General features: G+C 46.4%; 1 protein-coding gene and 1 long non-coding RNA gene across 2 annotated transcripts; one reads left to right on the top strand and one right to left on the bottom strand.

Moving 5' to 3' along the window:
- The first annotated feature begins 795 nt into the window (after positions 1-795).
- On the top strand, positions 796-13,163 carry RGCC (regulator of cell cycle). The gene is made up of 5 exons (XM_064361707.1): positions 796-1,128; positions 1,244-1,562; positions 9,706-9,819; positions 11,440-11,502; positions 12,767-13,163. The coding sequence occupies exons 1-5, from the start codon at positions 796-798 to the stop codon at positions 12,772-12,774; spliced, it is 837 nt and encodes a 278-aa protein (XP_064217777.1). The 3' UTR covers positions 12,775-13,163.
- LOC105734082 (uncharacterized) lies at positions 3,605-6,518 on the bottom strand. Its single transcript, XR_001111417.3, has 2 exons — positions 6,322-6,518; positions 3,605-3,816 (listed from the first exon to the last, which is right to left on the bottom strand). It is a non-coding gene; the product is annotated as an uncharacterized LOC105734082 (long non-coding RNA).
- Positions 13,164-14,554: the final 1,391 nt, after the last annotated feature.

Consider the following 14,554-nt stretch of genomic DNA (forward strand, 5'->3'; position numbering starts at 1 on the left):
TCCCACGGACTGTAAGGCGCCCGGTCTACGCAGCAGTTTCTTCCCTTAATAAACCGCTTCTGGAGAAAGTCGGGCTGTCGGGAGCGCCCAGGGCCGTAGTTCAGACCCCCGCGCTCTGCGGTGGGAACAGTTCAGGACTCTCTCCACTCCTGCCCCTCTCGCCACCTCCTCCACTCGCCCGCCCACCATCTCGGAAGTCCCCCTGGAACAATGCGGAGGGGACCTCCGCGTCCCCGACACCCGGCTGGGCCACGGCCGCGGGCTCCTTCATCCCTCGCCGCCAGCCCGGGAGGCTCTGCATGCCCACGTTGCGCGCTCCGCGGCTCGGGGAGGTGCTGGGCACGCGGCGGGAAGCAGCGGAGCTCGCGCGCAGCAGTCAGCTTTGGTGACGCCGAGACCACCGCGTGGGCCGGGTTGTCAGGGCGCGCGGCGAGCGGCGGGTAAATATTTGGGGGTGTAACCCAGGCTCCGGCGACTCCTCGTCACTGCGGTTCCCAGGCGTGCGCGTGGCGAGGGCGGTGCCTGAGGGCAGAGGCGTCCCCAGAGGGCGGCGGGGACAGACCCAGCGCTCGGGCTCCGTGGCCCCGCCCCGCCCCTGCCGCCCGCGGCTATAAGATCGCAGAGCCTGAGCGGGCGAGGGAGCGGGCGCGGACCGAACAGAGAGCGGCGCAGCGGGAGCGCAGCGACAAGAGACTGGCCGGGCGGGAGTGCGCGGGAGAGCGAGCCCCGGAGTAGCCCCGGCCGCCACCTCGCAAGACCCAAGGCCTCGCGCGCCGGGCCCCGCTGAGCCGACTCATGAAGCCGCCCGCGGCGCAGGGTAGCTCCGCTGCCTCCGCGGCTGCAGGTGAGTGCGGGGTCTGGGGTCCCCCTAAAGTCCTGGCTCTGCAGATGGCGGGAGAGAAAGGAGGGGCCCCGTGTCGTCCCTTCACACCCCCGACCTTTCCATCCTCCCCGGCGGAACTCTTTCCCCGGTCGCTCCGCGCGGGCGGCTGCAGCCTCCCGGCGCGCGCCGGACCCCATGTCCCACCTTCCCGCCGACTAGCTTCGAGCGCGCCCGGGGTTGGAGCGAGCTTGGGGACAGGTACCCGGCAGCGCCTGGGGAGGAATCTGGCCGAGCCGGATCGCTGGGTGACCCTGGGCCTGGAGGAGCCTCCGTTTTCTTGTCTGTAAAACGGGCTTGGTAATGGAACGCGCTTCGAGGCTGGTGAAGATTACAAGGTAACAGCGACTGCGTGGCTGTCAGTTGGCGGAGGCGCAGTGCGTGTCAGTAATCTTCGGGAACCGTGGCGGCCCCTCCTGGCCCCGGGAGGGGGTCCCGCCGCCACCCCCACCCCCTGACCGTCTTCCGTGCACTGAGCCCCCGGCCCTGCCCGCAGCCCCGGCCTTGGACTCGGCGGCCGCGGAGGACCTGTCGGACGCGCTGTGCGAGTTTGATGCAGTGCTGGCGGACTTCGCGTCGCCCTTCCACGAGCGCCACTTCCACTACGAGGAGCACCTGGAGCGCATGAAGCGGCGCAGCAGCGCCAGCGTCAGCGACAGCAGCGGCTTCAGCGACTCGGAGAGTAAGTGTGGCCCCCGCTAGGATGGCGCCAGGATCTCCCAGCTCCCAGGACCTGGCCCGCGAAGGCTGAGGCCTCAGTTTTCTTATCTGTAAACTGAGGGATGGTGTCCAGGAACCAAGTCCTGAAGCTCAACGCAGTAGGCCGAGGGTTGGCGGGGCCCCTGACGGTGATCATGGGAAAGGTCGCTCGAGAGCAGGTTGGTCCACCTGCCGCCCACAGGTGTGTCACCAGGCAGGCGGGTTTAAGCAGCATGTCCCGACTTAGCCAGACGGGGCTCCCTGGACCTGCACCAGGCCTTTCCACATTTTCCCTCTTCTTCTTTCCGTGCCTCTCCCCTCTCAGCTGTAATTCTGCAGATGTGGAACAAGTGCCAGTGGGATGAGGGGACACAGTGGGGACATGGGAGGGTGCAGAACGGAAATATTCATGAAACCAGGAAAGGTTTCATAAGCCCCAACTGCTGTTCTTGGGATTTATGAAATAACCTCTTGCACTTTCCTTTGGCCCTGAGCTTTAAGACTTGTTGCTCCATTGCATGCAGTTATGAAAATCTTTGGCAGTGCTGAGTTCAAGTATTTTTCAGTCAGGTCCTCCACCAGGCTGCAGGGGGAGCCAGAGAGCACACTGGCATGAAGGTGCTTCCTGGTGACCTTTCTCACAATGGAGACTACCCCAGGGTCTCTTTGTCGTGAACAACCTTGTCAAAAACAAACAAACAAACAAACAAAACAATAACAAAAAAGAGACAGCTTTTTCCAGGAACTCACATGTCCTGGGAGGATAACAGGTACCTGCTTAAGTATCAAACAGCAAATTAGGTGCCTTTTTAGTATTACATGATTGTTGGTTTCAAATCCAGAATTACTTATTGTTTTTCAAAGTGCAAAGTCAGTTTTAAACTCTTCTGTGTTACTCTTCAGTCTTTAATCCCTAGATGGGTTACAAGCATGAATGTCACTCCTTTTGCTGTCCTTGACTTGGGTGGTGAAAGTAATGGTCTTTGCTTGTGATTCTCTTGTTTTGAAACCTGGAGCTCCTCTGTGTTCCTGGGCTAAGATTCAGGGCTAGACTTGAACATGAGCTGCCCTTCTGCAAAGGGATAAATGCACTCACCACCCTGGTCAGAGTTTGACTCAGAAAGCTGAGTTCCAGCTTGAGTTTCCTTGGCAGCACCGCCAGAGGGTTAGATCGAGCTGCAGCTTTTGAGGTGAAAGGGGATGGAAGAAAGTACTGTTACTTTTCCACTTAGAATTTTTTGGACTTTTTTCCTAATGAACAGGTTCATTTTCAGTTTCAAAGGGAAGTGTTAATATTTTTGAATTCATCTCAATTCCTAAGGCCAAACTAAAATATGTCTCCTTCTACTGGGCATGGAGCAAGTTATTCATCAAATACAGATTCTTCCACGGAAAAGAAAGCTGGGACAGTGTGTCATCGCTGCTCTGTGGCAAAGAACAGCTCCTTTCTAAGCCACAGCCTCACTCCCCTAGAATAGGTCTGAGCTCACCCATTCATGGATGATTGCAACTTCCGCTGGATGGGATTTCACCTCTAAGATCTGTTTTCAGATGCCTTAAAGAGAAGGCATCCAAACACATTCTTAACATTTTCGGGGGAGATATTTGGGAGTTTGTAGTTTTGCTTAGAATAACAGAGAAGAGTTTGTAGTTTTGCTTAGGTTATATGCATCTATTTTGTATTCTGTTGTTAACTGACTAACCCATGTTTGGTGGTTAGAGAAGTGATGGGAAGAATATAAAGAAAGCTCAGGTGACATTTGTCTTTGCTTTAAATGTGTAGTTTTTCTCCCACAAGACTGGTTAGAAATATTGTTGGCAGAAGCTGTGTGTATCTAAATAGTAATTTCTTAAGGAAGCATATTATGTGTATCTTACTTGCTGCCAAGAATTGAGCACAGACATTTGTTATACTCATTTGTCTGTTTAATGCTTTTTTGTGGAAGAGAATACTTAAGAGAGGTAGATCCTACTGAAATTTACATCAAGAGAAAGACACACCAGGACAACGATAATAACACCAGCTTACTGTTACTAAACCCTTGCTGTGATGATGATTTATTAGCTAGAATGGGAACCATGTCTTCACGAATAGACTGCAGATCACATGCCTGTTTGTCAATGATGGCTGTTTGTGAAGGTGTCTCTCTGAGGCAGTGGTCATCTGGCAAGGTCAGTGGAGCCTAGGCTGAGCCCTATCAAGGCCCTGGGTGATGAGTGGGTTTTAGTTTCTCTAGCTGTAAAATTGAAAGGATGTATTTAATAGTGCTATCAGGAAGAAAATATTTGCTCTATTGAATGCTTTCAAAATATCATTAAAATGTACATGCTGTGCTATACCACATAGATACATTGGAGCCAGTGTCTCGCACGAAAATATTTTGGATGAAGCTGTAAACCAACGTTACCTTTGGTTTTTGCTCTAGCTTTTACAGCTCTGTCTGAAGGTGCACCAACCTCACAAGGAAGATTAAAACAGTAATGCTGTTCTTTGAAGAATACTTCTTTGTTCTCATTTAAAAAAAATTTAGGTTGCTTGCACCTAAGGGCAAAAAATAGCCATTCCTTGTACCCAAAGAAACAAGTTACTTAGATAGGAGAGAAGAATGGATATTTAATAAGGAAATACTCCTTCCTGTTCCCACTTTCAGGGAGGCCTCTTAAGACGTGAAGAGGACCAAAATATCAATTGCAGTATAACTTCACATGGGGGTGGGGGTGGGGTGGAATTCAAATGTAGTTGATCAAAATAGAGTCGTTCCTATCCTTTAGACTTGATTCCAACATGTAACAACATTAAGCACTTTGGTGGGAGTAATTTTAGCTGCAGCAGTAAAAGGGCAATGCTATTAAGAGTTAGGGTAGTGTTTCTCAAACTTCATCCTCAGAGGTGCTTTAGAAGTTGACTACCTTTGATTTGAATTTATTTTTAGAAATATATCTTCTTTTCAGTATTTTTAAAACTGTAAAAGGTACACCATGATTTCTCAAATGAGTTAAATTAAATTTTAACTCATTATGTTTTGAGTTTTAACCAGTGTGTTGACTCTGTAAGAAGTTCGTGACATTAACTTAAATTTTAAAAGATGGTATGCACTTATATCTTTAACGTATTGGGGTTTCACATAATTTTTCCTTTGAAGGAGGATATGTTTTGCTGCTCAGTAGAAAAGGCCTGAATTCTACTGTGCTGGCGTTATTATGATATTGTAAGACCATTTAGGGAAAGAAGAACTGGCTTCTGTAGCATCAGCAAGACGTAGAACATCTGCATATCTTTGTCTAGACTATTCTGGTCTGGTCCTGGGAGAGGGGACCTTGTGGGCCCTGGGGGGACCAGCATGACAGACGACTTAGCCACCGAGGCTAGAACCTGAACTTGTTTAAGCCCTGAGAGGATAAGGCCAGTGAGGAGCCCTCAGGGTTCCCTGGTACTGTATTAGCAATTCTGCAGGGTGACAGGTCTTGTGATGCCTCGCAAGGCATGTAGAGGGACAGGGTGGTCCCAGAAGGGGAGCCGGGACAATGCTGGAGAAGCTGAGGAAAGAAGCTCTTTCTTATTCTGCCCCACTTTGGCGAGGCTATCAGAATTTAGATTTTGGGGAGGAGAATTCAACCTACACCCCCTGCCATTCCCTGTGGCAAAAGGGAGACAGGCCCAAAGCTTTCTTTTTCTCAGTTAATGACTATAGTTTGCTTGCTTTAAACGTGTGGGATCGTTCTATATTTATAGGCGCTCTGGGCAAGGTTTGCTGTCTGTGGTTTTACTTCCCTCTGGAGCTGCACGTTTACATGGGCTAACCCTAAATTACCTTTCTCCCAACTCCCCAAGCTAAAAAAACACACCTACCTTTTAAACAAGCCTCTGCTTTGCAGCAGAGTTTCTCAAACTCTGTTAATTGTATATTTCATATGCTTTTATTTCTTTTGATGATGCCTTAGAAAACGTGGTCCCAGAATTTGAGATTCATGGCTTCAGTGCACTAAGTAGTCTTTCCAGGGATGTTTCTAATGGGAATTTGAGATACACATGAAATGATGCTTTAGAGCTGATTGAAGCCGATGTTGTAGGGCCCTCAAATATCCAGCCTTACCACCTGCCAGGGTTCCCCAAATTATCACTGTTCTAGGTCCCTATTAATAGCAGCACCTGACATCCAGGTGGGGCAATAATACATTATTAGTATGTGATCAGTCAGCAACACATTGCTGTAATTTTCTAAGACTAACTGGCTATTCCTTTTGCAAGGAATAGAGTTCCAGGGGAGGGAAAAGAACAGAAAGTCAGGCCTTGCCTACCTAGAAATCTGTCTCAGCACCTTGTGTGAGATTTTGTTCATTGTGTGTTCTTAATAAAACTCCATGGAAAGAAATTTTATTGGTTAAAGGTGAAGAGAGGTCTAGAGCTTGGAGTACCTCTATGCTGAGGGTTTGTTCTTGGGAGATTTGTTCTAGGATGCCACTGAAGAGAAAGTTCTCTTAAGAATTTTGCTGCTCTCTCTCAAGAAGAGGGAGAATCTTGATTCTGTTTATTCTCTGTGGTTACCTTTTCTGTTTCAGGAGCACTATTCTTTGCCTTGCCAGGAACTTAAGAATTAAAGCATTGAAATCACTGGCATTATACACAGAGCGCCTAGGTTATTGTTCTTCTCCTGCCAAGGAAGAAACAAAGTGACTCGTACAGGGTCATGCAGTTTTCATGTGGCCTCTAGACGCCCACTTGACAGTAGATGCCCACTCACCAGCGGTGTAGCTTTGGGGCCCTGAGGCTCTCTTTTCATCCGTGCCATACATGATGTGTAGATATCATCACAGGGTGCGCCTCGGCTGCAGCAGGTTTGGCTCAAGGATGCTGGCGGTTTGTTTCCTCCTGATGGTTGAAGGTTGAACATTTCAGAACTTGGAGTTGGGTCTGTCCCAGATTGTACACCTCATGGAAAGAGAGTGAAGTCACGGTGTGGCAACAAGCCAGGGTGTGAGCTAATGTGTGTGTGTGTGTGTGTGTGTGGTGGGCGGGGTGGGGCGGGCGGAGGAAGTGAGCGTAACTGTGCTGCCGTGCCTCCGTGTGCATGTGTTTCCGTATAAATAGATATTGTAACTGGTATTTTTCCTCCTCTCCCTCCCTCACTGTGGGAGTGGCCGTCAGTTTGTCTGTCTATTTTCTCAGTTTGGGAAAAACAGTCACTTTAAGAAGGCGTTTAGCCTGTGAACCTAAAGGATCAGAGGACAGCGCTGGCAATATTCCAGATCTGAGGCTCATTCTCTATAGATTCTCTGCAGGCCTCATGAGTTACCCTGGGTTTTTCCCAAATCTTCGCTGAATTCCCTTTCTCCCCCACTACCATCCTCTTTTGCAACGGCCTTTCCATATCTAGATTGTTCCTTTCCCCAACATTTGGTAGTGTTTGGCCTCCTTGCCTGTGAGGTGAACAAACTGTGGTGTGCTTCTCCCCCTGCAGAGGAGGAGTGTACGTGGATGGAAACTTGCTGGGGAGCTGGGGCAGAAGAGAGCTGAAGTTCAAAGTCAGGGAAGGGCCTGTGGTGCGTGCCAGGTGGGTGGAGTGAGCGGTGACTGGAAAGTTGCTCTCCCCGGCCAGCTGCTTGTGGGAGATAGACAGCGAAGGTGTGGTCCCTGTGATCTGGACCAGCCAGCCTGCCTCTGGGCGAGGGATGGCGCTGAAGCTCTCAGGTATCCTTCATAGCCACAGATAATGTGCCAAGGGCCTCGTATTTTCTGGCTTGGAGTCTAGGCACGGGGCCTGCCACCCCAGGACCCTTTGTGATTTTCTTGCCCCTAAATCTTGCCTCATCTTCTCCCCATGAGTTTCTCAGGCTGTATTGGTGGCGATTCTCCTGGTGACTGCATGGACAAAAGTAAGGCTCCCTTGCAGGTGTGCAGTGAGTGTGGCCAGCTCCCTGTGGGTTGGGGAAAGGCCTTCCCTTGGGGGAATCCAGAGAGCTCCTTTGGAGGTGGGCTTGGTGGAGGGAGCCAGCAGGTGGGCTTCCCGGGAAGGGTTCCACAGAGTCCAAGGCTCCTGAGAAATAGTAGCAGGAGTGCCACAAAAAAGTGTCCTGTGGTCAGGTACACTGGGGAAATGGGGCTGGACTGGTTTTGTTTAAGCACAAGTCTTCTGGGGATGTTGGAAGTGGGCATATGCCATGGGAATCACCAAGGGTTGGCTGGTGTTTCTCAGGTGTGCTTGCTCAGACCAGCACTCTGAGGAATGTATTTTTGGGGAAATGTAGGTATCAGGTCCAGGGTTTTGGATCTCAGTCCGTGTTCATCCTCAAACCCAGTGATGGTAGTCGTTTAGGTGAGCTGGGCTGGACCTCTGAAGGAAGTAAAGATTCTGAGGGTTTCTCTCAAGGGTCTTCTGAGCATGTTTGGAAAAGTGGATAAGATGGTGGTATCGGTGAAAAAGAGAAGGGGGCAGTTGGGCCCCTGGGCAGGAGAGGGAGGGGAGAAAGGGAGCCAGGTGAGGCACCAGAGAAGTTGTGGCAGCCTGTTAGGGATAAAGCCGAGTTTCCCTGGGACCAGAAACCTCTCCTTCCAAAAACCCTGATTTTTTTAGTACTGGGCTTATCTTTTGTCACTTAGGCAAATTCCTTCTCAGTTAACGGGACCAAAGAGAGATGGTTTTTCCTCCCCCCAAGCTGGAGGTAATTGGCTTAAAGTGGAAGAATCCCGAGGAGGCAGGGTCTTGGTCAGGCCCCTATCATTCGGCTGCTCTCTTGCACCTGAAGAGCCACTTCTCTGCTCCAACTGTGGCTGGCTTTGTGTTTCGTTTGAACCAGGAAGGCTGTTCCCTGTGACTTCAGGGGCCACATCCTGCTTCTGCTGCCTGCCCTGCCTTTGTACCCTTTGAGTCAGTGCTGCTCAGCCAACAGCACCTTTCTGAGTCACAGCCACACAGCTGGGCCAGCCGTGGGTTGGTTTCCTTCCCCGTAACAGGACTTAGAGAATCTCAGAATTTTAGCGCTGGAAGTGCCTTTAAGGATATTTAGTCCATCTTCTCACTCTATTGATAAGTAAGCTAGGCCCAGAGAGACTGTCTTATTCAAAGGCACCCTAGTACTTAGTAGTTTAGTGGGTGGTCCCCTTGACTCCCAGGTCAGCCTTGAACTTCTGGGGCCTCATCTTGCTGTCACTCAAGTCTTTGGGGGTATGAGAATAGAGGGAGCCATGAAGTCACTTCAAGTGTCTGATAGATGAACTTCTAGGAGAAGATGTCTTTATCTTTGACCTTCTGGCTTATCTGAAGAGTGCAGACTCTTAGGAAAACCTCTGTTAAGTAAAAGAAAAAATTATTAAATTATAGGATAGCAAGAGAGCAGAGGTCTCTTTTGAGCAGGGAAAGAGGATTTAGTCATGGGATACCTGATGTTTATATTTTAGGAGGCTCAGAGGGAAGAAGAGAGATATTTCACATGTGATGATTCCTTTCGCCTAAAATCCCAACCCCTCCCCACCACAATCGACCAAGCACTGGTCATGGTGGTCATGATGATCCTATCACCTGCTTCCTGTTTTAGGGAAGCAAGGGCCTTTGGTGTACTTGATTGGACACACACACACATACAAACTCTCTCACACACACACATACACACACACACTTTCTCTGTCTCTTTTTCTCTCTCTTTCTCTCTTCCCTATCTCAAATCATTTTGGGCTATAACCACAAAATCTGGAAATCAACCTGTTTTCTTTTCTTTTTGTTTGAGATGGAGTCTCGCTGTATCTCCAGGCTGGAGTGCAGTGGTGTGATCTCAGCTCCCTCAAACCTCTTTCTCCCAGGTTCAAGCAATTCTCCTGCCTCAGCCTCCCATGTAGCTGGGGCTACAAGTGCACGCCACCATGCCTGGCTAATTTTTGTATTAGTAGAGACGAGGTTTTACCATGTTGGCCAGGCTGGTCTTGAACTCCTGACCTCTGGTGATCCACCTACTTCGGCCCCCAAAGTGCTGAGATTACAGTCGTGACCCACCACACCCGGCTGTTTTCTTTACTATAGATTTGCAGCTTTGGCTTATTTTGAAGACAAATTGTTGGTTATCAGTAGACTATAAAGTGATGTCTGTAGTCTCATGAGTACTATTTTTAATGAGTGTATTTTCCTTCCTGAAAGGTGCAGATTCACTTTATAGGAACAGCTTCAGCTTCAGCTTCAGTGATGAAAAACTGAATTCTCCAACAGACTCTACCCCAGCTCTTCTCTCTCCCACTGTCACTCCTCAGAAAGGTAAGCTCATTAGTTGGAATTTGAGTTTTTTGCTTTTTCACTCCTCTCCCCTTCTCAATCTCTTCTCTCTCCCTTTTATCCCTAAACAGTCTTTCTCAAATGTACAAAACAAACAGGTAATACTTTATACTCTTAATACTTAGAGTATAAAGTAGAATTTTTTGTTTCTTAGGATTTTGATCAGTGTAAACATGAAATCAGATAATTTGGGGCAAAAAACCTGAAGTCAAGGGAGAAAGAAAACTTGGAGACTCTAGACTGTTCTCTCTCATGTGATGTAGTCAAGACTGTGCAAATGACAGTGTTTCTTAAGTCTCTTCCCAGACTCGTTGGTTCTAGAATGTAAAACTCAGCAGTTTGCCTTTGCAGAGAGCAGGATTCTTTTTATTGCATTAATTATTTAGCCAATGCTTTCAGATGACCAATTTAGCAATTAAATGGTTTTGTCATTATGAGATAAGTGATGATCTAACATGATTTAAAATAGCAGCTCCATTCTGCCTGTACTGTGGTATTAATAGACCTAAAACATCTTTAAAGATGCATGAGCAGTTTCTTATTTTTTGGAACTGGTAAAATGTCTCCAGCTAGAGAGCTGAATGTTCTGTTATATTGGACAAGTGCCCTTTTGAAAACAAAAGGAGTTTTTTTCCTTAAGAAAAGTTATACTTGCTGAAAATAGTTGCAGAATGAAATAAAAATGGAACATAGTTAAAAAGAAATGACAATTCCATCACTCCTCTCACTTTGGCAATAAGACAGGACTTCGCTCTTTTTTCAAGAGACATTTTAAAATTCCCTTCTCAACAGAGCAACATTAGCACCCACTGGGAATTCTGCCACTATCCAGCCCTCAGTCTGTAATGGATCCGCTGAATTCAGAGACAGAGCAGTCTAGAAAGTGGCTTAAAACATGCTCAGATTTGTTACCTGATTCCTACCTCCTCAAGAGGTAGGAATTAAAAAGGGAAAAAAAGCCCCTAGTGGGATGAGGCTGTCCTGAATCCAGAAGCCTCATGGCGCCTTCCCTGTACCATTTGAATAAGAAACAGTGAACTCTTCATTCATTTCATACTGGGGGACTCTGAGGGCTGCAGTGCTGCCCTAGGGAGACAGCACAAGCAAGAATGCATCAGAAGGCTAGTGCAGCAGCAGTGACGCAATCTAGGTGTCCGCTCTGCACGGTGCTGTGCTTCCTGAAGTGTTTGACTAGCAACTCATATTCTACACAACACAAAACCAAACTTTTTATCTTCCCTTCCTGCCCCTCACTCTTCTGCAAACATTTAAGACAGTGAAGGAAGATTCCTCTTCCAGGCGAGGGAGAAGTCGGGTGGGATGGTGAGAGAGGGTGGTGATGAACTAAAAAATAAAAAAAACACTGAGGCTCATCTTCAGAATCAGTTTCTGAGTTTACTGTATCTAAATGCTGGACCACACACTTAGGGTTGGCCCGGGACAAGTTCTTCAATAAAGTCTCAGAAGATGAGGAGGTAGATGTAAAATGGGAAATAATCCATTTTATAACCCTGGAAATTCCAACATTCTGGAAAATTCGATATGGAGTCATCAGCTGTCTTTGTTAAGGAAACTGACCTCTCTCTTTCTCCTGTTTCACAGCCAAATTAGGAGACACGAAAGAGCTCGAAGACTTTATTGCTGATCTTGACAGAACATTAGCAAGTAAGTACATGTCTGATATTAAAAACAAAAAAGTAACAGATACTTCTCATAAAGTGTTATCATGTTAACCAACTTGCCTGGGGGCAGAAAGTTTCATCCTAAGGCTTCTTTGGGTTTAGAAACAGGACCCTAATGGCTAGGAACGAAATTCCGGGAAAAGCTTGTGTTAAAGTAGACCATGTGCATTTCCAAACAGTGAGAACAGGTCACCAGCAAACAATGGCGTTTTTGTTTGAGAAACCGAGAGAGAGCAGGACTGCAGCCTTACCATCATGACGGCATGTCAGGCTTTTCAGGGAAGAAATGAACTGATTAACCACAAGCACATTACCCCACCAAGCCAGAAGGGCTCCATCCCATGGGCCAGAGTAATTTCCCCAGGTTAGAGCCAGGGTCTGGGTGAAATCTAACTTTAAGAGTTGGGTGCCGAAAGAAAGAATTGACTTTGGGGGACCTTTCACCAGAGACCCACGCCAGTGACTGAATGACCTGGATTAGGTATGCATACTTGCAAGTCTCCTATCTGGGAATTACACCAATGGTTATCCTTTTTGTGTGACCAAAAATGTTGAGAACTGAAGACGTCAAATTATTACTGCACTGGAGGGATCCAGAAGAAGGGACCCTCATAATCTATATACACACTCTATTTCCAAAAGATAAGATTGCGAGAGCCAGGAGGACCAACTCCAGCTTCCGGGATGGAAGGCTCAGCAACTCTACTATGAGGGGTCTTGTTTAGTCACAGAATGGGCTGGGAGAATTTTGTCCCAGCCCCTTAATTTTCCAGTGGAAGGGCTGATTTTCTATGACAAGCATTTTATGCTATTCTTTGCTAAAGGCCAGGTAAACCCTGAAAAGTTAAATCCAAAGCTGGTTATTTAAAAATAACTATGTTCTTAACACTCTTGCAGACAAACCTAAACATTATATAGAAAGTCCTTGTATCATCTCTATTTGCTTGAAGGTTTTAATTGCCTCTTTTCTTACATACTGCACCAGCCTACATCAGAAGACCAGGGCCTGTTTTGACAGAGATTATTATAATTGAAGCATAATTTGTATTAGACCCATGTAACAAGCCTGTCTGCCTCATGGAAATTGCAGTGGGTTGCCCAGTCATTCAGGTTAAACAGACACTCATCACGTGGGAAGCCTGGCATTGAGTTTGGTGCTTTGATGCATGTCTGAGACAGTGTGATGTGGTAAGACATAGGGATTGTGAGCCTCTGCGTGGATACCCTTACCTATCTCTCATTTACAGGTATGTGAAATAAGAAGTAGTTTTGGGTCCTTTCATCATAAGAGAGAAGCTTCAGAAAGCCCCCAGGACCTGCTAAAATCACCTACTAGAATCTGCTGCCAGAGGGGACAGAGACGTGCGCTCAACCTTCCACCAGGCCACTGTCAGGCTCTCCTTAAAATCAGCCCTTCATCCCATCTTTGGGCAATTTAGACAGTGAAGCTGACTTTGTTTACCTGCTTGCAGTGTATTAGAACAGACGATCCATGCTAATATTGTATTTTCTTTTAAAACATAGCTTTCCTGTAATTTAAAGTGCTTTTATGAAAATATTTGTAATTAATTATGTATAGTTGGAAATAGCAGTAAGCTTTCTCACTATAATATATTTTTGTATACAAATAAAATTTGAACTGGAGTCTGCTTCCTTTTCTTTTTTTCTTTTTAAAAATATATTTCCATTCAAATAATATTCTACTGGGAGTAACATGCCTCTTGATTCCTTAGCAAGGCCCCTGGGTGTGCCTGATTGTACTATACAAGAAGACAGTAAACTTAGTGTTACTTTGAGCTCATTCAGTGCTCTGGAAGGAAATGCTGGCAGATGGCTGCAGGGAAATTTTAATTTGAGGATTGTGATTTTGTTGGAAGTTAGCTTTCTATTCTGTCTCTGCCCTCCTTCTCATATTTTGGCACCATTAAAGGTACCATGGACTCTTTCTTTGAATTAAGGGAAATACCAGTTGTTCTTACAATCCAGGACTTAAATATGAGGGAAAGTTGAGATCGCTGGAAGACTTGAACACGATGGTGCTTTTCTAAGATCCGTGTGTGGAGGAAGATTGCTGGTGCTGGTCTTGATGGAATGTCCAGCCAACCTCAGGTGCGAGGCCTTTCACAGGAGGGCTTTGCACATAGAAGCCAATGACCCCTTCTCCCACTTGCCTTTGTGGGGACTGGAGAGAGGCATAAAAATAAAAAAGCTCATAATTTTCTTGTCTATGCTTTTCTGTCTTTAAAACCTCCTCTAAAATAACCAGGCGTTACTTTAACGATCAGAATAAAGTTATTTGAAAGCTCGAATCCCTGTATTCCTAAATGACATGAATCCAAACATAACCGCTTATACTCTCACTTGTATCTTCAAAATCTAATTACTATATTTGATCTGTTTTTTAGGGAATCGGGAAACTAAATTACACTTTTTTAACTTTTTCCTTTTCCTCAAGCTTCTGGGAAAGCTTTTGAGTTGAACTCAGATCTTTTTCTTTATTTATTTTTTTAAAAATTGAGATCCAGTTCACATACTGTAGCACCCAATTCAGCGGTTTTTAGCATATTCACAGATACTGCAGTCATCACCACTATCTATCTAATTCCTGTCTCTATGAACTCGTTTATTCTCGACCTTTCATATAAATGGAATAGGTAATATTTGTGTCTGGCTTCTTTCACTTAGCTAGTATTTTCAAAGTTCATCTATGTGTAGCATGAATCAGTACTTCATTCCTTTTCACGGCCAAATTATATTCCACTGTGTGGATATGCCACAATTTGTTTATCCACACACTGGCTGATGGACATTTGGGTTGTTTCCACTTTTTAGCTAATGAATAATATTGTTATGAATATTCATGTGTTAGGTTTTGTGTGGGCATATGTTTTCATTTCTCTTGAGTATATAACTAGGAGTGGAATTCCTGGGTCATATGTTAACTCTGTTTAACTTTCTGAGAAACTGTCAAACTGTTTTCCAAAGCCATTCGGAAAAGCATTTGGGGAAAGTCTGGATCCCCCAGTAAAAAAGCA

This window comes from Aotus nancymaae, unplaced genomic scaffold (assembly GCF_030222135.1).
Source record: "Aotus nancymaae isolate 86718 unplaced genomic scaffold, 86718_ANA_hifiasm-v0.15.2.pri h1tg000043l, whole genome shotgun sequence".
Lineage (NCBI taxonomy): Eukaryota > Metazoa > Chordata > Mammalia > Primates > Aotidae > Aotus > Aotus nancymaae.